The sequence below is a fragment of the Hemicordylus capensis genome, chromosome 3, assembly GCF_027244095.1.
Source record: "Hemicordylus capensis ecotype Gifberg chromosome 3, rHemCap1.1.pri, whole genome shotgun sequence".
In the NCBI taxonomy this organism is placed as follows: Eukaryota; Metazoa; Chordata; class Lepidosauria; order Squamata; family Cordylidae; genus Hemicordylus; species Hemicordylus capensis.
The window spans coordinates 81,391,349-81,415,507 of NC_069659.1; the positions used below are offsets into that span (position 1 = coordinate 81,391,349).

The 24,159-nt window shown below is 42.8% G+C and overlaps 1 protein-coding gene across 3 annotated transcripts in view; it reads left to right on the forward strand.

The window, feature by feature from the left end:
• Positions 1-24,159, forward strand: part of NCAM2 (neural cell adhesion molecule 2) — a 380,393-nt gene that overhangs the window by 222,986 nt on the left and 133,248 nt on the right. For all 3 annotated transcript variants that reach the window (XM_053305113.1, XM_053305114.1, XM_053305112.1), the window contains exon 9: positions 16,251-16,401. In XM_053305113.1, coding sequence (XP_053161088.1) covers positions 16,251-16,401 — 151 coding nt within the window. The remainder of the gene's footprint in view (positions 1-16,250; positions 16,402-24,159) is intronic.

Here is a 24,159-nt window from a genome sequence, read left to right on the forward strand (position 1 = left end):
TGCAACCAGGGTGCCCCCCCCATCTGTGCACATGGCCAGGATCTGACATATGGAGCATCCAAAATCTCCTTTTGATGCATGCAAGTCTTCACACAGGGAATGAGTTTGGGGCACTTCTGCTCTATCTTTTACCATGGAAAGTTGGGGGATTTAAATGCCCTTTCCATGCCAAGGGCAAGCAGAGTGCTCCAAAAATGCACGATTATGCTCGGCATGCCCCCTTTGAGATCATGGCCAATTGTGGCCACTCCACTGACATTGGGTCGCTTTGCTTACAGTCTGGCTGTGGAGTTTGCTGGGATAGGGCCCCTCTAGAAGGAAGAGGTTCCCCTCTCCTGGAACTGGAAGTTGGCAGGTCATGGTTTGATGAATGTCTGCAGTACAATTTACAGTTTAAAATTGAAACCACAGGTTTGCCAACCTCTGTATCATGTTATATCTGAACGACCATTGTCTTCCTCATTCTCTAGATTGTTTTACACATCTGTTGTGGTAGATGAGTCATCACTCCTGGTGTTTCAGAAGCAGGCATGTAATGGTGTACAATCTTGTAGATATCCTTACATAGAATATATAATGTCAAACTAACAACTATTCACCATTTATCAAGATCTTCTATTCTGTTCCTGTACGATTACTAGTGCTACTTTATTTATTGTTTGTTAGAAACTGAAAAATTCATCAGTGGTCTCTAGCTTGTTCAAGGTGATTTATGACAGCCAATTAAAGTATATTTTGACTTCATTATTTCTCCTTTTTACCTTCCTATAACTACAGGCACACCAATGTCGACTCTTTCAAGAACAGAAGAAGTAGTATTAGTTTTGGTATGTACAATGCCCTGTGTCACCTCTTTATATAATCAACCAAAATCTTGCATGAAAACACAAGCATAAAGAAGTGATTAATCATGTCTCATATTGCTACCATTTCTTAAATTGTGTCTGATGTTCTCAAGAACTTACTTATTATACCTGTATGTAATGATAATTATCAGGTAATTCTCAGTACATACGAAGTGTCATTTCCACTTTGGAATCTTTAAAATTAGCTGCTGTGTCTACAGATGGACAGGAAGCCAAAGCAACAAAATATCTTTACTTCAGGATCAGTTTTTGCAGCTTAAACATTGTTCAGCTGTTAAATGAGTTACTACAAATAATTTCTCCCCCTGAGGCAAAGCAAAAAAAAAAAAAGCCAGCCATTAAGGAAACTGTAGCATGTTGCAATGATTTATTCCTGTATGAAACTGAAAAATAAACTGCACTTGTATATTCCATTCAAAGAGTTCAATTAAAGCAAACAATCAATCAAATGCAAAGCTCTAGTGTAACATGATTCTGAATCAGTAGACAATAAGTCATATACACATGGCAATACTCTGGAATTTTCTGCTGTTCCCAACAGGTGCATGGATAGAATACATTTACCTGAAGAATGTGGGGAATGTTGTGAATGTTGCATCTGTAACCCAGAAGGGAGCTTCCATCAGCTTCTCCACATTGGTGGCTGTTGTGAATAACAGCCCTTGCTCATCAAAGGTAGCTTTTCAGCCTAGGAAATCTTGGCCATCTATTTCAACTTCTGGATTTTTCATTATGCCTTCAATTCAGATAGCACTTTTTATCTACATTGCTTTTCTGTTCTTGAGGAACTAGCTTACTGTGCAGAGTTGATCTGCCTTGTGTCTGACATTGACTGACTTGTAAGTGTCTGTACTGATTTTGTTTCCCTCCGGCAGATGCTAGTTCACCAACCACATAGCACACATTATATTACTTGCAAATGAATACATGCCATGGATTTCAAAGCTAGTGTTGTTTAATCATGTTTATGGATTATTTTGAAATAAATTACTTCTAGTCCTGAAAATATGAGTAGACCATTTACCTGAATCTCAAGACTAGCTTCCTTCTGCCTAAACTTCTGAACTAAACAGCAGCTGAACTAATAGTAGCAGTGAAAAACTATACATTTCAGACATCATCTTGCTTTGGCTCTCCTACCATCTATACTTATAGCAATTACTGCATTCTGTGATGACTGAAAATTGTGGATATTGCCCTTTTGAACAGAATGGGTTTTAAATATCGCCAAGGAAACCTGCATTGTGGCATATATCATACATTTGAGAAATGGCAGTATTATACATACTGGAGGTTTATTTCCTGTCATTATGCCTGGTGACACATGGCATTATTTAGAAAAAAATCCAAGTGATCATGTTACTAAAAGATGGATATTGTCTTTGAGAAATGCATCTTGCCTATCAACAGTGACAAGCAAAATCAATCTATGCTAGAAAAAACTACATAGTCACTTTATGGGGATTTTAAAAAAAACATTCAGACATTTACTTGGGAGTATGTAAAACACTGTATATTCTGAATTTGAGTTGCTTATAAAATATTCTGTTGTTGTCCTTGGATTACATAATATGCCTGCAGAATCTACCTCATGCCTATTTATAAAAAAAGAGGGAAAGCTTACTAAAGCTATTGTAATCCAAGCACAAAATAGTTGTTACGGCTTGCAGCTGTTCTCACATTGCACATTATGTCAAATCCAAGTCAAAACGGACAATCTGGCAGCTGTACGATTTTATCTAATTTGCTGCAAAAAAAATACTGCAAATGTTATCAAGGGAAGACACTGATCAGTTAGTTACAAAACTATGCAGTAGACTATTATTGCCTATAAACAAAATTAAAAGTAATTCCAGCCTAGGACCTCATTATAAATAAGGAGCCAACAAAAACTAGAAAAAGCAGCCAAACTCCTCTACTGGAATGGGTTCTTTTCTTTTTTCCTCAGCAGTGTCAAAATTTTGGTTAAAACCCTTCAGAAAGTTAGTTTCTGTCCCTCAGGATCTCCTCTGCTCTTGGTTTCACCCCCAAATGTTGTTTTTGGGTTGTTGTTTTTTACAAAAAATGTCCACCAATCTCATTGTCCTTTCCTGTATATTATTGTGGAAAAAGTAACACATTGCAGCAGGTAGCCAGTGTTCTTATGGTAGTTAAAACTGAGCTAAGGAAGCCAAGTCTGGGCCTGGCTGATCGTAAGACTGGTCTTGGCTGATCAGCAGCAAACCTGCCTGATGAGGCCACCACTTAAATGGAGTTAAGGAGTGAGCGCCCCCGTAGCCCAGTTCTTCTAGTCATCTGTCAGCGCCAGCAGCTTTAAGCCAGTGCTGGGAGACTACGGGGCTCACAGCTGGCACCGGGGGAATCCCCACAATGCACGCTTCACTTGGACAGTGCATTGTGGGATTTCCAGGTGCCGGGATGACACGTCCTAGGCCCCGATCTTCCAGGCTGCCAGGGGCAGCCAGCAATTGTTTGGGTGGTCAATCTGCCCAACCAGCAAGGACTAGGCGATGATCTGTGGGGAAGGTAAGTTTCCAAAGCCTTCCCCACTACCTACCCTCAAGCCCTTCTCACATATCATGAGAAAGGGCTCAGAATGTTTTACTAGTTTTATTAAAGTATTATTGAGTAAGTAGGTATTGAAACATACCTTGAAATTTTAGCTAATTAAATCTAACTCCTTAAACAACAATATTGCAAACAAAGATTTCAATAGATGTACTTGATTATGCAGTCTAACAGCAATTAACTAGGTGTTTTAAGTATTAGAGCTCTGTTAAGGTATGACACATAAGAAAGAAACTCTGTTTTGCTGTTTGAAAATGCTGTTTGGTTTATAATTGAATTCAACTCTGATCTCAATTATATAAAGTTAAGACATCACTTCTTTCCTACTGCCCAATTATACAAGCTGCATTGGCAACTCAAGCTTTTTGTTTTGTATAAAGATCCCAAGTAGCTGTACAAGAGCACAAATTTATCATCTTGCCTATGTACTGGGATCTGATAAGTTCATTTGTCTCTAAGTAAATAATGTATGCATTTTTGTCAAGGAGATGCAGAGCAGAAAAGGCAATGATCACTTTTGCACAATATCCTAAGGACCTTTCAAGACAGTCTGGAAATCAGATAAATATAATATTAACTTATTGGCTGTCCCATAACAATTGTTTTCTAGGCAACTCACCAACAAACAAGATATAGTAGTACAGTATATAGCAATGCAGCCCAGCTGTAAATTTGAGCAGCAAATTTGTTAGACAGTTTTATAGCAGTTGATCTAGATTTTACTGTGCTGCAGATGCTGTGCATATAATACCCTGGTACATTACTGGTATATGACCTGGAACTGCAATCAGAGAGAGAGAGAGAGAGAGAGAGAGATTACATAAGAGTGGCTGACATCCTGCCTAACTGTGCACGTTAGGAGTGTCTGCAGGGAAACACCAAGATTCCAACTGCCTTAGTCCTGCGCTTGCATTATCGTGCAAGAGAGCTAACACTTGCGAGTGCTGTTCATGCTCCAGAAGCATTCTGTAAGAGCACACACAAAACTGCTGAACCTCAGCGACAGTAGATATTTATTTCCACTGGCAGCAATACAAAGCCCTTTGTGTGCATTAAACATTAATCCTCCCAGAGATTCATGTCAGGCAGAAGAATCTGCCTGCAGTCTAACATTTTCTGTTCGTGTGGTCGTGGGCAGGTACCTCCACCACTGATGTAAATGAAGAAGCTCTCTCTCTGTGTGTGTGATAGAGAGAACACCCATGAATTCTGGGTCAGGGACTATTTCTGGGTGGAAAGATCAATTCCTTATTTGATTTATTTACAGGTTTTATATGCCATATTTTTGCTAGTGTTCTCAAGTGTGACTTACAAAGTAATATAAAACTTAAACCCCCTTTGAAACGTTGCATTGTATGTGCATACATTGTACATGTTTCTGTGTGAATTACTGTGCATGCAAATGACTTTTGTATGAATGAATGCCTGTACTGTTCATCTTTAAAGTGAGCCAAATGCAGGGTACAGATAGGAAGAATATTCCTTTATGTGTCCTGTATGTACATAATGTGTGAATAACTGCAATAAGCACCAATAAAACTACAAAAAGTTAAAATAGTAAAGATGATAAAAATAGCAGGTAAAACCAGTTAATTCTAAAACCGAGTTCTAAATCCCACTAAAAGCCCCTGAGAATATGCCAAACTTCCCCTGGTGCCTCAGATAACAATGAAGGTGCCAGATAAACATACAAAGACTATTCCAGAGTAAATTCCTTCCTCAGGTAGCTGCCTAACTACCAAAGGCAGGGGCATATGCTTCTGATGGATAATTCAACTGACAGGCAGTTTCACATAGGAGACGGCAATTTTTAGATAGCCTGGACTCAGGTCATTTATAATTTTTAAAGTTAAAACTAGCCCTTTGAATTTGAAACAAATGGGAAATTAATGGTTTACTTTTAGGATCACATAGGATAGTATTCAGTACCAATTAACAGTTTGGTTTTTAAATTTTTAAATGGGCCACTCCGCTCACTGAAGCTCAGCTCATGAAGTAAAGAAATCTTCTGAATAGTAGCAACAAAAAGCATAGTAAAGTTTATATATAAAAAACCTATGTGCCACAATAGAACATCATCCTAAATAATTTTTTAAAATGTGGACAATACAAGTCACTTAATGGTACTAGAGAAAGACATGCTGTTCTGGTAGCTCCAGGTCTTAACACTCACATCAGTTTTGGAGGATGAATACAACTGAAGGAAGCCCGGGCGGGTGCGCAGCTGGGGAAGTCAGTCATGTGACATGCCTATCCCCCCCCCATGGCAGTGGGCCCCCAGACAACTGTCTCCCCTTGCCCTATTATAGTTACACCCCTGGTTGAGTTGTCCAAAACACTTTTTCATAGGCATATGCAATAGTCTTGGTATTAGAGGCCTGAGTATTATAGAAAGAACACCTGTATTAGTGAAAGAACACCTGGTCACAATTATCAATGTTCTAAGAAGGAACACAGATGGTAATCATGAGACTACAGATGCATTCAACAGGAATGCTGGGTCCAAAAGCATGCACAAACTACAAACCTGATATTTAACTAAAAGTGATATTTAACTAAAACATCCATACAGAACAGATTAACTAATATGCCCATGGTTCAATAAGCTATAGAGGTCATTCATACAATCAAAAACTGTGTTCTGTCTTGGTTTGGATGCTGTGTGTGCTACAATTTTTGGTTGTGTGGAAGCTAGGTAAGAGCAAACCCTGGGTAGAAGTGATTCTGTGGAAACAAAGTAGGGTAGCTTTTCCTCCTACGTTGCTTCCACACAACCAAAAAGTGGAGCGCACAAAGCTCCCAACCCTAGGTAGAACACAGTTTTTGATTGTATTAATCTCATAATTTTATTTAATAGAGGTTCCAGACATAAATGCTAGTTGCTGTCAATACATTTTATCTTATCTGAATGTTAAATTATCATTGTTTTGACAATCTCATCACAAATGCCAGAGATTTTAATCATGATCATGCTTTTCAATTGTATTCAAGTTGATATTTTGAATTATGATGGTTTTGTTGCTGTATTATGTTATGATACCACACAGTAATTTATCCTTTAATATCTTTAGCAAACAAGACATTTGTTTCCTGCAATTATGGTTTTCTTCATCAAAGTCAGAATGATACTATATTTATGCTGTCAGTATGGTAAATTGAGGGTATTCTCACAATCACTGGAAAGTGGGCCAAAGGAGCTTAACCCGCTTTCCAGTCATCATGAGAATCAGCGGGCTCGCAGGTGAACCTGGTGGTTTCCTGGTGGCCAGCCCGCCAAAGTAGCCCTATTCTTAGCCAAAGTTAGCGGAGCGAACACTCTGCTAACCCAGGCTTCCTGATCGTGTATTTTGGCGGTGCAGCTCTGCACCGCGGCAACACATGAGTAGACCCCCAGCCGGGAGACTGCAAGCAGAATCAGTGTGCAGCCCCTGATCCCTGCAGCCCCCGCCAGCTCCGTGACGGAGCCAGCAGTCATGTGGGCAGCCAATATGGCTGCCCAGAGCTGCCGGCATGCTCGTCTGCAGGGAGAACAGGCTAACCCTATTCAGGTGAGTCTCACCGATCATGAGACTCACCTCATTGTGTCAATCTTTGTTAGGTCCCCTCTTAATTTCTGCCTTTACTTATATGTAATAGAAGTCAAAACCATACTTGAAAACAACTTTATTGTCTCCTTCTGCAAAAATCTGTCCGATTGTCCAGGTGTGTCCTTAATATGACTTGTTTGCCCTAGCCTGTCTTCTAATGAAGCACAAGGCATTTGTTCATTAGATGGGAATCTGGGTCGGCAGGGGTTCACATTATACTCTATAGTAGGTTACCTCCATGATAACAATGGCAGATACAATAGTGATCAATGAATAGTGATCAATGAGTGCCCTAAGGCATGTATTTGGTATAATGAGAAGTCTTGGGCAATCTTTGGTGCTCTGGGAGTGCTGACTGGGGGCTTTCCCTAGCTTTGGGAGGCATTGACAGAAGTTTGAATTTTACCAATTTTGCTTTACCAATTGGAGCTAACAGAACAGAAGCACCATGGTGATTGGGCAGTGGGGATTCCATATGCAGATAGGGAAGAGGAGCAGGTAGGGGGTGAGTTAGCAAGCAAGTGGTGGGGAGGGGGTGAGTGAGCAAGCAGTGGAGAGCAGGCAAGTGAGTGGTCTGGAAGGGGTGAATAGGGAATGAGCAAGCGAGCAGCAGGGATGGGTGAATGAGCCGCTGGGAGGGGGCAGCTGAGAGTGGGTGGCTGAACAATAAAGCAGGGGCTATGGCGAGGGGCAAAGAGAGCAGCACAGTCCTAGCACACAGATGATCTGTTCAGATTCAGCTAGTATTGTATAAAACATTTGGCTGAGTTGTATATGTTGTTTGGAAGCAATAGCAAATTGTATCTGAGACAGTTAATATTACAAAGGGATGAATAACTGTGTGATCTCCCTAAAGTTGCTGACCAGCAAGAAAACCTCTAGTCTGGCCATTTTCCAGGTTCTTCCTCACCTGTTTCTAGAACAGTAGTAATTAGTTTTCTTGCCTGCAATCAGTGGCTAGTACTGGGAGTTGGTAGCATCCTTCTCCAATTCTACTTACCATATTTACCCAAATTGAAGACAACTCTGAATTTAAGACGATCCCCTTAAGAAGTAGTACAGGTTATACCTGCATTTACTTGAAAGGAACAGGACTCTGAATTTGACAACTGAATTTGTTCAGTTCCTTTCCTATAAATATATTGATTTTACCCCCCTTTTGTTTGTTTTACATATGCATACTTTGGCTGATGCCCAGACTAAGTTACTCATGAATAATCCTATTGGCATTAATAGGGCAGGTTGGTTATGTGTGTGCATGCATGTAGGGGTTAGCCTGCCTATAGCAACAGAAAGTGGTAATGTAGAAGTGCATGCCCTCGGAATTTGCTATCCTTGGATGCTGTGGCGAGGAACCAGATTTAATTAGCTACATTTGTGCCATGGGGCTCCCTGGCTAACTCTCAACAATAGCAAGCAGTGGCAATCATTATGGGAGTGAAAGCTGTAAGGAGGAAAATGAAGCCTAGGTGACTGGCTGCCAGGCAAAAGTCAGGTTAGGAAGAAATAGAGAGAAGCTTAGAAATGGGGACTGGTGGGTGTGTAGTTCAGAGGAGCAGCAGACACACTAGGTTAGGAGAGTGTGTGTGCAAGAGAGCGAGAGAGAGAGCGATATTCTTTTCTTCATAATATAAAAGATTGGTAACCAAATTTGCTACAGCTGTAGGGATACATAAGGATGCCCTAATGGCGTGTTGTGTGATGATGTCATTCGCTCCAATTCAGATGGCGGCCACGTGAACATCCTAGGTGCAAGCAGGCTAATTTGTGGACTGTCTAACCAATTTAAACCAAATTAGTTGCAGTGAGTGACACACAGGGACACCTCAACAGCATAGTTTGTAATGATGACATCCACAGCTATTCAAGATGGCCATGTAAACTTTTGAGGCACACGTGGGCTAACTTGTAAGCTGCTTAACCGATTTGAACCAAATTTGCTACAGCTGTAGGGACACATAAGGATGCCCTAATGGCGTGGTGTGTGATGATGTCATCTACCCCAGTTTAAAATGGTGGATGAGTGAACATTTGAGGTGCAAGTGGGCTAACTTGTGGACTGTCTAAGTGGTTTGAACTAAATTAGGTACGATTGTAGTGAGTGACACACACCTCAGTGGTGGTGTTTGTGATGATATCATCCACCCTGATTCAAGTTGGAGGAACCATAAACTTTTGAGGCACAAGTGAACTAATTTGTCAACTGCTTAACCGATTTGAACCAAATTTGCTACAGTTGTAAGGACATATAGGGACACCTCAACTGCGAAGATTGTGATTATGTCATCCATCCCAATTCAAGATGGCGGACATGTAAACCTTTGAGGCTCAAGTGCACTAACTTTTGGACAGTCTAACCAATTTGAACCACATTTGAAACAGCTGTAGTGAGTCACACAAAGGGGCACCTAAATTGTGCAATTTGTAATGATGACATCCCCCTGATCCAAGATGGCAGGCACATGACTATTTGAGGCGCAAGAATTCTAACTTGTTGGCCTCGATTTGCACCATATTTAGTCCAGCTGTAGAGACAGTGAAAAGAAAGCAGGCTGATTAGTTCTTATTAGAATAATTTGTTAGTAGCTTATCCTCTGCTTTTATCTGTAGGTAGGTTTTTTTTAATGTTTAGCTTTTCACTGATAACTTTTAATTTCATTTTAAAAACTTATTTTAATTTTTTTTAAAAAAAACTTATTTTAATTTTAGCCTGGTCTTTTAAGTTTTTAGCATTATTATTATTATTCCTATAATGTATCTCTTTTATTAAAGTTGTGAGCCACCCCAAGCAGTAGTGCACTGAAGCAGTGGGGTATAAATATTATTCAGTAGTAATAATAATGAGTGTGGATATATTGACAATGAGTGTTCAATGGGTAAATAATTCCTATTGTAGTGTGCAGCTTCACTTGTATTAGATAGTTTAAACAACAACAACCTGCCAGACCAGAGTTAAGACATATCTCATTTTGGCTCAAGCTCCACAAAGCTGGGAAATTGGAATCTAAGGCTGATTCCTTCATAGCTGTGCCATGTACCTCCAGTGACTGTTGCTGGTGTCTATCTTATGTTTCTTTTTAGACTGATCCCTTTGGGGACAGGGATCCATCTTATTTATTTGTTATTTCTCTGTGTAGAGCACCCTGAGCCATTTTTTGGAAGGGCGGTATAGAAATTGAATGAATGAATGAATGAATGAATGAATCAGTAATGATGATGTACAATGTCACAAACAACTTGCAAACTGTTCGCTTACAACTTTCCCTCTATACAGCCACACTTCTCCTTGATGTTTGAGGCCCAACTGAAGATGGGAAGGATGGAGTGTCTGGCACCAGCAAAGTTGCACCATGGTGTACATTAGGGGTGTGTCCGAACCGGTCCGGAAGCCATTGTAAAGGCCTCCGGACTTTCCAGACCGGTTTGGATCTGGCTGGTTCGGGTCTGGGTGGGGGGGTTCCTTTAAGGGCGGGGAGGGTTTACTTACCCCCCGCCACTTGCCCCCGTCCAGCGCGCGTATTTAATGTAATAATTGGGGCAGCAGGATACTTCCCTGCTGCCCCTTGACCCTCTGCAATGCCGCCAGCCGCTTTGACTCACAGTTTTGAAAGTAATTATTGCTGCCCAGTGCCAATAATGAAGTTGAAGAAGAAGCTGGCCTCCACTTCGGCGCCTCTCCGCCCGGCGGCTCCCCCAGGAGCCGCCGCCGCCTCCCAGCAGCCACTGAGAGCGGCTCTGCCATGGAGGACGCGCCGTGGCGCCGCGGCAACCCTCACTTCCGGCTACCATGCGACTTTCCCCCACATACAGAGTGGCTGCATTCTGCCACTCTGTATGCGGGGGGAAGTCGCATGGAAGCCGGAAGTGAGGGTTGCATCTCTTCCGGCTTCCATGCTACTTCCCCCCGCATACAGAGTGGCAGAATGCAGCCACTCTGTATGTGGGGGAAAGTCGCATGGTAGCCGGAAGTGAGGGTTGCCGCGGCGCCGCGGCGCGTCCTCCATGGCAGAGCCGCTCTCAGTGGCTGCTGGGAGGCGGCGGCGGCTCCTGGGGGAGCCGCCGGGCGGAGAGGCACCGAAGTGGAGGCCGGCTTCTTCTTCAACTTCATTATTGGCACTGGGCAGCAATAATTACTTTCAAAACTGTGAGTCAAAGCGGCTGGCGGCATTGCAGAGGGACAAGGGGCAGCAGGGAAGTATCCTGCTGCCCCAATTATTACATTAAATACGCGCGCTGGATGGGGGCAAGTGGCGGGGGGGTAAGTAAACCCTCCCCACCCTTAAAGGAACCCACCCCACAGTGCCGGACCGCAGCTCTGAGGTTCCGTGCACACCCCTAGTGTACATGTGGTTGCATCAAAGGCAAGCAGTAAGCGACAGAACTGCACATCATTACTGATCATATGACATGTCTGTTAAGGCATCAGCCTTAGTTTCCAATGTCCTGGCTTTGTGGAAGTGTCCACTTGAGCCTAAATGAAATAGCCTTAAATCTGGTCTTAAACTGGCAGGTTTTTTGACTAATTTCCATGGTTTGTGGAAAGGAAATGTATCATTACAGTGCTGGCAATCCAATACCCTCCCCAATGTCACATTTAGTGCTGATTCTAATGGAAGTGGTGCATTGTATTTTATATATTTCTAAAACAGTTGTAGGATATTCTGCATCATATTTGAATCTTAAAACTGTGTAGTAGAACCAGTGTGGTGTAGAGATTGGAGTATTGGACTAGGATTGGGAAGACCTGAGTTCATTTTCCTATTCAGCTATGAAATGTGTTGAGTTACTTTGGCCAGTCACTTCTCTCTCTGAACTTAACTTACCTCACAGGGTTGTTGTGAGAATAAACATAACCATGTACATAGCTCTGGGCTTTTTGGAGGAAGAGTGGGTATATATGGAATGAATGAATGAATGAATGAATGAAGAACATACAACGGTATGTACAACAGTATCTTGGAAGGTGCATTTGAGGGCTACTTTGGTGTTTTGTTTTGTTTTTAAAAAATCTCCAGTGTGAGAGCCATTCCCCACCACCATGCAATGCTGTGCTTTCCCTAGTGTTGGCAGGCAGTGGGAAGGGCTATCAGAATAACAGAGCCCCGTAAAGCCCCAGCAGCAGCACCTTTAAAGGCACACCCAACACTTTCTAGTGCTCTGTGTGCACCTTTCAAGATGGTGCTGGGCTTTCTTGCAGCCATCCGCACATCCCCCCACTACTGGGAAATGCACAGCATTGCATGGAGGTAGGAAATGACTCCCTCCCCTCCAAGGTCTAGGAGATAGGAGAGAGAAATTAATCCTATGTCTGGCTCCCCCTGCTGATGTCTCACTACTGGCAAATGTTGACTTTATCATAAAAACAGACATGCTGTGCATAACGTTGCCAGTACTTGTTTCCCATAGGCTTTAATGGGGCAGAAAGGCCTTAGAAACATTAGAACTGCTAGTCAAAACTTCACCAAACCAACAAAGGATTTCCTTCCTGGACAAGCCTGTCAGAATACAACAGGCATTTTCCTTCAAATTTGCAGGAATTGAATGGTACACTGGTCTAAAGTTTTGGGGGAAAGGACCAAAGTGTCAATTTTCAGCACTTTTTAACCTGCTGTAGCATGGTTATGCATGTATCCTTGAGATTTAGCACATTTGTAGACGTTCTCAAGTATATCACGTATGCCAAGTTTCAGATAATTAACTCAAGAGCTGTGCTGTTTATTAGCATTAGAATGTTGAAGTTTATAATAGTGGAACTTTTTTTTTTACTACTCTCCTTAACTTAACTAAAGTGCCCCTTTAATTTGACTTATCTGGTCTGCATATGTGTTGAGATCTCTGCCATAGATTTCCTGATTGTCCTTAGGACTCAGGAAGCTCAGCTGCAAGTGTTGTCCATCTGCGCAATAGATAAATCTTCTCCAGATTGTATTTATAAATGTTTTGTTCCTTAATGTTATGCTGCATATGTGTATGACTTGATGTACAGTATATTCTGCAGCTGAGCAAATCTCCTTGACTTAACAAACACTTTTAATTCTTGCTTTGTGCTTATGACATAATTGTACAGTGGCTTCTGCTAGCTTGATTTTGAATGGTCTAATGCACTTGGATGGTATCACTAGGTGACAGGAGACTTGTCAGTGTACTTACTACTATAGCCCATAGATGAACAGGACAGTTTCTGTATACTGTGCCCTTTTACTGGTGGGAGTTGCACTTTTACTGTTGGCCCTACTCCTGTATGCATATGATTCCATTCCACTACTACTAACTCTGTCTCCTGGTGAGCTGGGCTGTGCTCCTGGGCCAGCCCTTTAGCCAGTGATAGTTCTGCAATCCATCCCCAAGCTCCGCCCACCATAATTTTGTCTTTCAAGTTTTGAAACGACAGTGGACTCTACCACTTTAGTCGATGAGAAATATTTCTTATTTTCCGCACGATTCTCATGGTATTTATGAAATGCGTTACATCACTTTCTAAGTAGTAACTTACTAATGTTTACTAGTATTTATCTCATTTGTAAGGCTTGGACAAGAAAATAAATATCATCATATTTTCTGACCCTAAACAAATATTATTTGAAAGTAAGTTGTATTGAAATCTGTGCAGTCTTCCTGCAAATAATGTGTGTAGGAATTCTGGTAATTTGGGTATGCAAAATCTAACAGCAGAAAAACTTAACTGAATTCTTTCTAAGCCAGAAAAAAATGGAACCAACTATATCATTTTGTTGCTTTTTTGTGTGACTTATTAAGTCAGCTTTAACATTGTGTGTGTTTGATTGTTGTAGCACACAAATTAAAACTTTTCTTTCAACAGTATATTTCTGCAGGACTAGAGTCCCAAGGAAGATATCTAATTTCATTCATATACACACACACACACATACACACACACACACACACACACACACACACAAACACACACATCTAGTGAGACACATTTTCCCTAATATACTAATTTTGCTCTAGAACCCATTTGTTCTAAGAGCACTTTGATATTATTATTCAGCATTTCCAGGGAGAAAAAATGAAGCCAAGAATTGGTGTAAGCTGGTTTTAATGTAAACATAATACAAGTTTAATATAATTTTGTTTTATGTTTAACATGTTGAGAGTTTAATATTTATTTGTTTATTATTTGATCTATATACTGCTTTTCATTTTAAACAAATATCAAAACGGCTTACAATATAATTTTAAACAATACATAATTAAAATACAAAAGTACAGATAATATAAAATAATATATCTATTTTAAAATGTAATAATCCATTAAAAATAATAATTCATAAAACACAAAGCAGCAGCAGTAAAAATTCTACTTTCATTCAAAAGCATGGGTGAAGAGCCATGTCTTTACTTTTTCCTAAAAACTGCCAAGGAGACAGAGGAACGGATGCCAGATGGGAGAGCATTCAAAAGTCTGGGTGTAGGGGTGTGCACAAAACTGGGAAACCAGGTTTGGTTTGAGTAGAACCATACTCGAACCAAATTTGGTCCAGTTCAGTTTTGTGCACACTAGAGCTGGGCCCGGTCCAACTCAAGTCCAAACCAGTTTGGTCCCAGGTCGGGATGGGGGGGCATAAATTTTTTTAAAAAAATGAATGGTGGACTTACAACCATTGCAGGGCCTCGGGGTGCTGCCACAGCCATGGGGGATTTCCTGATGTTCCTCCTCCCACTGCCGGCTTCCCCCAGTCTCAAATGGCCCATTATGGGCAATTTTTGGCTCATTCTGGGCCTTTCTGTGCTGGCGGCAGCCATTTCGGAGGCTCTGCACATGCGCACTGGCCATTTGTGTGTATGTGGGTTGTGACCCACATACAGTTTTTCAAACAGGGCTGAAAATCCCATGCCAGCTCCATCACTCACCCTCACAGCGCACCGCGCACACTTACAGCGGTGTTCATCTGAAGAGGCAAACACTGTTTCTGTGAATGCAGGCACTTCTATGATCAGGAGGCTCAGACACCCAAGCCACCTGATCACGGAAGTGCCTGCCATCATGGAAGAAGTGTGTGCCCCTTCAGATGATTGCTGCATGAACAGTGGATTGTGGGGGTGAGTGGAACAGCGGATTGTGGGGGTGAGTGACACAGTGGCCCTGTTTGAGATGCTGTGCCTTGTACAGTGTCTATTTTTCTTGACCTTTCTTGAGGCTATAGTCTTCAAAATAAGGTATGCCCTCAGGAACATATTTTCAGAAGAAAGGATGGGTCCACAAAAATACCCCCCTTGTGCACATGGCTACCTGCGTTGCTTAGTCTGGAACGTAGCATGTTGCACTTCTGCTTCACTATTCTGGATGTCAGCTGTTATCTTCAGTCTTTCTCTCTGTCTTTTCCTTTGCAATATGTTACAAGGTGTAATTGCATATTTGAGTTTGGTTTTTGGTAACGGTCTTATATATATATTTACAATAGAATTTTACAATGGAATTTTCATGGGCATCACAGCATTATTTGTTGATTTTATAATCTGAAATATTGCAATATATTTATTTCAAAGTGTATTGTTGATAGGCTTTTAACATTCATTTTGAAGGTTATTTTCTATTTTAATTTTTAGTTTCCTGGTTTCACATTCCTTTCTAATGAACACGTGTGGACTTGATCCACATAATTTGTACCACCACATGTTCTGAACAAGATAGGCTTATGAGGGTATAGTTCATGCAAGAGGGTATAGTTCATGCAGTTCAAGATAGTTCATGCAAGATAGGCTTATGAGGGTATAGGGATGTGTGTGGAGGTGTTTGTGTTTACATACAATGGCATAATGATTGCAAGTCAGAAGTTTGATCCTTTATATTGCCAATACATAGTTTATGCTGGGGTTTCGGGTGAACCAGGCTTGTATGACATGGGAATTTGATTATTCAACTAATATTGCAGCTAGATTATTATTATTTTTATTATTTTATTTTAACATATTTCTGTACCACCCAAAATTCACATCTCTGTTTACTCTTATGTTGGCTAATACTGGACTTTAATTCCCTAATAATATGTAATTATTTGTTGAGGATACTGTATAAGTACAAAGTAAGTTCACTGGTATACATATTAATTTTTCAGAAAGAATTTTTAAAATTTGAAAATATGTAAGAGGTACCAAAAAATGAGATGTTTTCAAAATAGGTAATATGCATTCAGATACTGCTTAGTGAATTATACATAATAGATAAACAAACAAAACTTTCTTTTTCCTGAAACGCTATAAACAGAGCGCAGATGGCCGTATAGAAGTCAAAGGGCAGAATGGAAAGTCATCACTGCACATAAAAAATGTGAAGTTGTCAGATTCAGGAAGATACGACTGTGAAGCTGCAAGTAGAATTGGTGGGCACCAAAAGAGCATGTATCTTGATATTGAATGTAAGTTCTGTTTTTTATTGTTTTTTCTCTTTAAATGTATTTTGAAATAAACAATAGGTAAAATAATTCTGATTAAATTCTAGTATATGTTTCATAACTTAAGTTAAAAATGGCCTTGTAGAGACACTGGCTGGCTTCCAGACTAATACTGTGCTAGTGCCATGAACAAAGATGTACACCCACAAGAAGGCTGCTTAACTGAGTGGATGCTCAAAGTTATACAAGCTTTTGTACTCTCAGTCTCTTTGTACAAATGATGTGCACGTGTGTACCATGTTGCACCAGTGCAACACAAGTCTGGAACACAAATGCCCAACTTAGCAGAACTAACTAGCACATCATCTTTGCACTACTGTAACATGTTTCCACTAGTGTAGCATTAGTCTGGATGTTTGCCAAATGGCAAAGTTTTAGTGGCATCCTTCCACAGTAGTTTACCATGAGATTTGGTCTAAAAGTTTCTGCAAGTTTTTAAGTTTGGAAAATAAAGTTGTTATTTTTTCAAAGTAAATAAATCTGAATAGATCTAAATTGGCTACAAAGTAGAAATAATCCATGTAAGATTCTGTTTTGCATGCCTGTGACCTTCTAGTTGGCTTGTTTGGCAATAGATTGAGGTTGCAGTCCTATGCTCACTAAGTGGAGAGTAAGTCCCATTGCATACAGTGGACTTACTTCTGCATAGACATGCGTAGAATTGCTCTGCTTGGGCTGATTTCGACATATTATGTCCCCCACCCCCACCCCACCCCACATAATTAGACCTAAGGAGTAATACTCAACAGAAGTATTGTGTAGGATGCAAATTCTGTAGTTCCAGCAGTTATCCTTTGATCAAGAGATTGAATTCCTGTTTGTGCATGCATGCGATTTTTGGTTTTTAAAAACAACTTATTTTATTTCAGAGAGAATAATGCACATCAGAGAATAATCTCTAAGTAGTAATTGTTGAGCGTATGGTTCCTTTATTATATATATGGAAGTTTCTTGACACTTCTCTATTTTAGGAGTAGGCAGGCTGCTTTAGAGAGAGTGCAGACATCTTGTACTTTACCTTAGTGATAGTGAGGGTGGTGCTGGAAGGGCAGTGAGAGGTACATTTTAAAAGTGATTACTGGCAGTACTACAGGCACCTGCAAGCCACCACGGCAGCGGCACCCCAGCCCACCATCCCGTATGGCAGCTGCCATGGCTCTGGCACTCACCTGGCCCCTGTGCATTTACGGAGGCCATTTGCGTGGTCAGCTGCCATGCAGGATGCTGGGCAGGGCACTGCTGCTTGTGGTGGCTTGCAGGTGCTGATGGTACTGCTGGTAATCACTCTTTAAAAATACCTCTCACCGCCCTACCATTTGAGGAGCTTTGCTTCCTCAGATTTTCCCAGTGTATGAAAATAAGAATAACTGTGATCTCCCCAATATGTTTCTGTTTTCAAAGTTTGTTATGTGAAAGATTCCTGATTGCTACATATGGAATCCATCACTGAGCATCTTATCTGAGGCAATGAAATCTTAATTATCTCTGCCCCCCGCCTTTAAGGGTAGTAAGCCAACATTGTTTGTTCTTCTTTTTCCTCCTGGATGAGGGACATGCTGGGAAAATAGTCATGTCTGGAAAGCTGATACACAAGCTGGTTGTTGGGGGCGGGGATCTCTTTTGTGAGGAAGTTCGAGGATTTCCTATAAATTAGGTAGAATAAGTGTGTCGCACTCTCAGCATCCTCAGCAGTTTGTCCAGGGGCTATCAGTGACCTGCCTACACTCTAGAGCATTGGAAGGAGGAAGACTGTAAGCAATCATAGTGTGCACATATCTATATTATATGTACAGGTTGAGTATCCTTTCAGTGGACATCTGAAATGTCGAATGCTCCAAAATCCGGACACCACTCTGTAACAAAAACAGAAAACAAAAAGCATCAGCTCACTCGCTCACAGAGTCCCAGTTCTGCTGCTTTTAAACATGTGGTCAAAACTTACTTATTTCAGAAGGCTGTTAGTGACAGGGGTTTTGTCTGTAATTGTCTCTAGTTGCAGCTCTGTTTTTATTGTCAAGCTTTTTAATGTTTTTGATGCTCTTGCTTTGGTGCTAGAGGAAAAAGGGAAAGCCCCCCCCCCCGCTCAGTTTGGCACCTGCTCTGTTGGTGTCTGTTTTGGCACTCTGTTGGTGCCTGCTCTGTTTGGTAAAGGTACAGTACAGGTTAATGTAGGAAATGTCAAAAAGGCCTGTAGTTATCGTAAATTCAATGTTTATTTGTTTTTATACTTTAAATAAAACCTTTAAAAATACAGTAACATTTCATGTCTGGACTTGGATCCCATGCCCAAGATATCTAATTATGCAAATATTCCAAAATCCGGAAAAATCCAAAATCCACTTCTGGTCCCAAGCAGTCCGGATAAGGGATACTCAACCTGTAGTGGGATTGTTAGACCAAGTATTGTCCAAACTGGTCATTGCATTGTACTAAAAATGCTCAGATTAACTAGGGCTACAAATCCTTTTCCTCATCCCTTTTATTCTTGATGGCAAAGAATTAGAACAAATAAGAACTTATCATACTATTTTTGAAGATCGCAGCTGGGACGCCACCACATGCTCTATCTCCTTGCCCCCAAAGGGCAGCTGAGACCCATCTATAGTTGTCCAGGTTGGAGGGATCAAGGGTTGGCTTTTTTAATAATGGTCTTACCACCGCCTCCTTGAGGCATGGTGGCATTCCGCCCTCCCTTAATGAAGCATTAATTGTCAACTCCAACCACCCACCTGTACCCTCCCTGGCAGCTTTTATTAGCCATGAAGGGCAAGGGTCAAGAGCACACGATGTCGCCTGCACACTGCCCAGGATCTTGGCCACATCCTCAGGCCGCACCAACTGAAAACAATCCAACACAACGGGACCCGATGGTACCAGAGGCAAGTCTGCCAGAACTGCCAAAACTCTGGAGTCCAAATCAGCACGGATGTGAGCGACTTTATCTGCAAAGTGACATGCAAACTGATCACAGAGGGCTGTAGATGATTCCTCCCCAGTTGTCTGGGGGGATGAGTGCAGCACTGTCTTTGCTATATGAAACAGCTCCACTGTTTCACACTGAGCAGATGCAATGAAGGTGGAGAAAAAACGTTTCTTCGCCGCCCCCACTGGCACAGAGTAGTCCCTAAAATGGGTTCTAGCCCGTGTTTGGTCGTATTTTCATTACTCTTCCTCCAGCATCGTTCCAGCCGTTGCCCTAGTTGTTTCATTGCCCTAAGCTCAGAAGAAAACCAAAGAGCAGATTGGGCTCTACCAAGCCAGAGAGGGTGTTAAGGAGCAACCGTGTTAACAGCCTGGGCTGTCTCTCCATTCCAGAGATCGACCAGGGCCTCAACAGGGTCACCAGCTCTGGACACTGGAAATGAGGGCCATCTGGAATCCAAGCGGATCCATAAGCCTCCAGGGGCGGACCATCCTAATTGGTCCACCACCCCTGCAGAGGGCAGACGGAGCAGTCAAACTAAACCCCACCAGATGATGATCTGGGTCGGCAAAAACCAGATCCACAGTATGTCTTGCCATGTGGGTAGGGCCCAATACCAACTGAGACAGGCCCATGGTTGCTATGGAGGCTATGAAATCCTGAGCCGCACCCACTAGGGGGTCCTTAGCGTGGACATTGAAATCCCCCAAAACAATAAGCCTGGAGGAACCCAAGGCCACCTCCAAGACCACTCCTACCAGCTCTGGTAGGGAGACTGAAGTGCAGCGGAGTGGTTGGTATACCAGCAGAATCCCCAGCCTATCTCGGAGGCCCACTCTCAAGGACAAACACTCGAAATTCTGAGATTGCCTGACTGGGCACCTGGAAACGGGGAGGATCTCTTGAAAGATGACTGCAACGCCCCCTCCCTGACCCTCAAGTCGGGGCTGTTGCACGATCTGGAAACCTGGAGGACAGAGCTGAGAGAGACCAACCCCGCCCAGCTCATCCAGCCAGGTCTCCTTCACATATACCAGGTCAGCATGCTTATCCACAATCAAATCGTGGATGAGAGATGTTTTAGCATTGACTGACCTGGCATTTAGCAGCAGCACTCAAATCCTCGAAGGAGTGTTCTCAGAGCTTTCTGGGGTCAGAGGATTGGGAGAAGAGCTGGGGAAAGGAACAGGCCTCAATTGTCTGGACCGTTTCCCCCTGTAACGGCCTGCCCAACTCCCACCACCATACCTCCCTCTGCCCACTACCGGTGATACTGCTGCCCCCACTCCATCCCTGCTTTTCTGCTCTCCCAGACACATCTCCTCAGCCTAACCAAACATAGCTCCTTGGCTTGATGAAAAACCAAATCCAGACTTATGAAGTCTCTTGTTCAAACTTTTGCTAATATCTTGGTAGCTGGAAGGAAGGTCTTCCGGGCCCCCGGCAGCTCGCCCCACAGCTGAGAGCCAGAAGGATGAGATCCCTTGTGCTCTCGCCCTTGGGCCAGCCTGCCCTATATAGCAGCAGAGCCCCAGCTGCAGGAGCCCAGAGGAGATCCAGCACACCTGGAGGAAAGGTGGGGCAAAGGCAAAAACAGCACAGTCAGTGCCCCACCCAAGCTGTTCCCTTCTTCCTTCCCCCCAAGTGCCTATTTTCTCTCTGTTTAAATTAGCAATGATCGCTGCACCTCTTATATAGATGCCTCACAGGTTCATACAGCCAAGGACCAATTCAGGAATAGCGTGGGAGATCTATGAATAGATTTCCTCATTGCTATTAAAGTGTTAATAGCAACAATGGCAGATAGCATAGCAGGTCGGGACCACTGCAGTGGAACGTTTAACCATTTCCCCATTTTCGTTCTTCGTTGAACTCCCCTAGCCCCAGAGCTGCTGTTTGCTCTGGGAGGAAAAACACACTGGTGCCAATAATAACTGTAGGAGGGTATGGTTTAAACTAAAGGACAGCTTGGGTGGACGGGTTAAGCCCCTCACCTCCCCATGTCATAGTCCCAATCCATGTCCCACCCCATGAGCAACACTTTCTCAAAATGTGCAGGAGATCTATCACACCACCTCTAATGGCTCTAGCCTAAATAGCCAGAGGGTAGTACAGTACTGCAGTCAGCAAGGCCAGGGGACACTAGGGGCCAATATATTTCCATCTAGAGCTATGAAGCTGCTGACTCTGGCCTGGATGCTCAAGGCATCACTGCACCTGCTGTATACAATGCCCCAAGTGCCAAGGGGCCCAGTCCAGATGATGGCCCCCACAGACCAGGATGATGGAGGGAAAGAGGCAAAAGTTCCTCCATCCTATCCCACCCCAATCCCAGTCTACAAGGAGCCTGGTCTGGTTTTTCTTAACCATAGAAAAAACTAACTTGGCCAGGGCTGAAAACACTCCAAATCTCACATAGAGATTTTCCTTTTTATTCTGAGCAACTCATTCAGAACAGGCTGGGCCCCTAGATAGTCCATTCCCGCTGTTTGGCTTGCCTCCAGACCACCAGCCCTGCCAACTAGGCATTGCACTTCAATTGAGGCAGATTTAGGACCTAGTCTTCATATTTTAACGGCAGGATAAAGTTATGTAAAGTGGGGGGCGTGGGGGCAGAGTGATCCACCACCCCTTCGGGCTTGAGCCCATGCAATGGATGACGGAGGGCCCCAGAAAACCCTGTGTAATGGGACAAAATGCCCAGAGGGCCACCTGTGGGCCCAAGCACATCCCCTGGCACGCTTCGTGCCACTGCCCCTCAAGGCCATCCTCCTCTGGGCCCGCAGGCCATTGTCCAAACTGCGGGGGTGGGGGGTGGATTACAAACCTCTCCTGCTCTCCACTTCCACCAGAGCTGCTCCCTCCACCTTGTGAGGTGGGACCCCATCCTCCCCGGACACCGCCACGCCTTGGGGAGGCAAATGCTGGAAGCCCACACAGGCCCTGAACTCCTGGCCCCACAGAGCTCTGGCCTCCATGTCCAGCTCTGATATCTTCATGGAGCGAACTGAGGCCTATCGGCGTCGGAGCGAGCTGCACAGTTTAAGTTCCACCCTCGCACAGGCCAGTCAGCCAGTGAGGCTGCATCGTGCCTCTTTCAGGGGACTGGGGAAAACTAGCCGTGCTGCTCTTTCAAGCAGCGAGCAGCATGATTGTGCAATGTGTTGTACAAGTTGTGAAATTCCATAAATGTAAGAACAAGCATAAAACTAGTATTTCTCTGCACTACATCTTGTGCTAGCACAGCAGCATTACATTCACACAATAGTGGTCTGGAAATAGGTCAGTTTTAGCAAGTATGAACTTTATGCAGCATTTTCTCTTAATTTTACCTGCTTTGTCATTATTTTCTTTGTGAACTTATTTGGCTTTGTTTAATAGTATGCTAATTTTATGCCTCTCCAAGATAAATAAGAAATAAAGAAACAAACGGAAATGGGTCTTAAAATTGGTTTAGCATAACTTATAACAACTTCCATTAGCATTCTTAAAACTAGTATGCATTGGCTTAACATGAAAATATATGTGCCACGTGCTCATTTGAGACTGGTTTTACTGTTAGTATATGAGCTTTATTGCAATGAAGCTCACAAATAAACTACTCCCTACTGTTTATACTTTTGGAATAAACATTTGAGGATATAGGGACAACAGTCCCTATATGTTCATATTAAATTTGACTGCATTGCCAAATTAAGAAGGAACAAGCTGACCTGCCACAGTTCATCTGCACACCTAGTTCTCCCTGTCTCCCCCCACTTCAGCCCTATTTCTTTCTCCCTCACTGGCTGCTTCTCCTTGGCCGATCTGCCAGCCGCCGCTTCTCCTCCACCCACTGGCAGCCCTGGTAGCAGCCGCTTCTCCTCTGCAGCTGGCCAGGCCACCCGTCCCTGACGCAAATTGGCAGGTCTCTGGCGAACTCTCGCGAGAGCTGCCACACATGGGATTAGCGACAGGTATGTTTAGGAGAATTATATATAGATATTATAGATGGTAAACTTTCAGGAAGAGCAAGTGCAAATGTCAGAGTGCAGTGTTTCCTTATGAGACAAAAATCTTGGCAATCTAAAATGAGCTTAATATGACTAGATGGTGATCTAAGCACTGGAACATGGGAACATAGGAAACTGCCATATACTGAGTCAGGCCACTGGTCTATCTAGCTCAGTATTGTCTTCACAGACTGGTAGTGGCTTCTCCAAGGTTGCAGGCAGGAATCTCTCTCAGCCCTATCTTGGAGAAACCAGGGAGGGAACTGGGAACCTTCTGCTCTTCCCAGAGCAGCTTCATCCCCTGAGGGGAAGATCTTGCAGTGCTCACACATCAAGTCTCCCATTCATATGCAACCAGGGCAGACCCTGCTTAGCTATGGGGACAAGTCATGCTTGCTACCTCAAGACCAGCTCTCCTCTTGTTTCTGATGCAGACACTCTAAGTTACATAGTGTGAAATCCCACCAAGAAAAAGATCTCCACCAGTGAAGTCTAGGTCCCATATCCACTCTCTAAGCTAGACAGAAAGAACTTGATGGAAAATATTTCACCCAGGAATAGCTAGAGTTGTTCTGCCCCCATTCATTGTATAGCATTCCAAATAGAAACACGTTACTCCGGAACAGCTTAACGGCAGTCTTGTTGAAATATGTAATATTTTCTTATTTGTAGAACTCATTTATAAATGTTTGCAAATGGGTTGGCAAAGATTCTGTTTACTGGCTGAAGTCAGCAAATATCAGTTTCACCATCTCCATATAAAGCATTTTAAAAATCAACTTTATCCGCAATATTTAATTTTAGGAA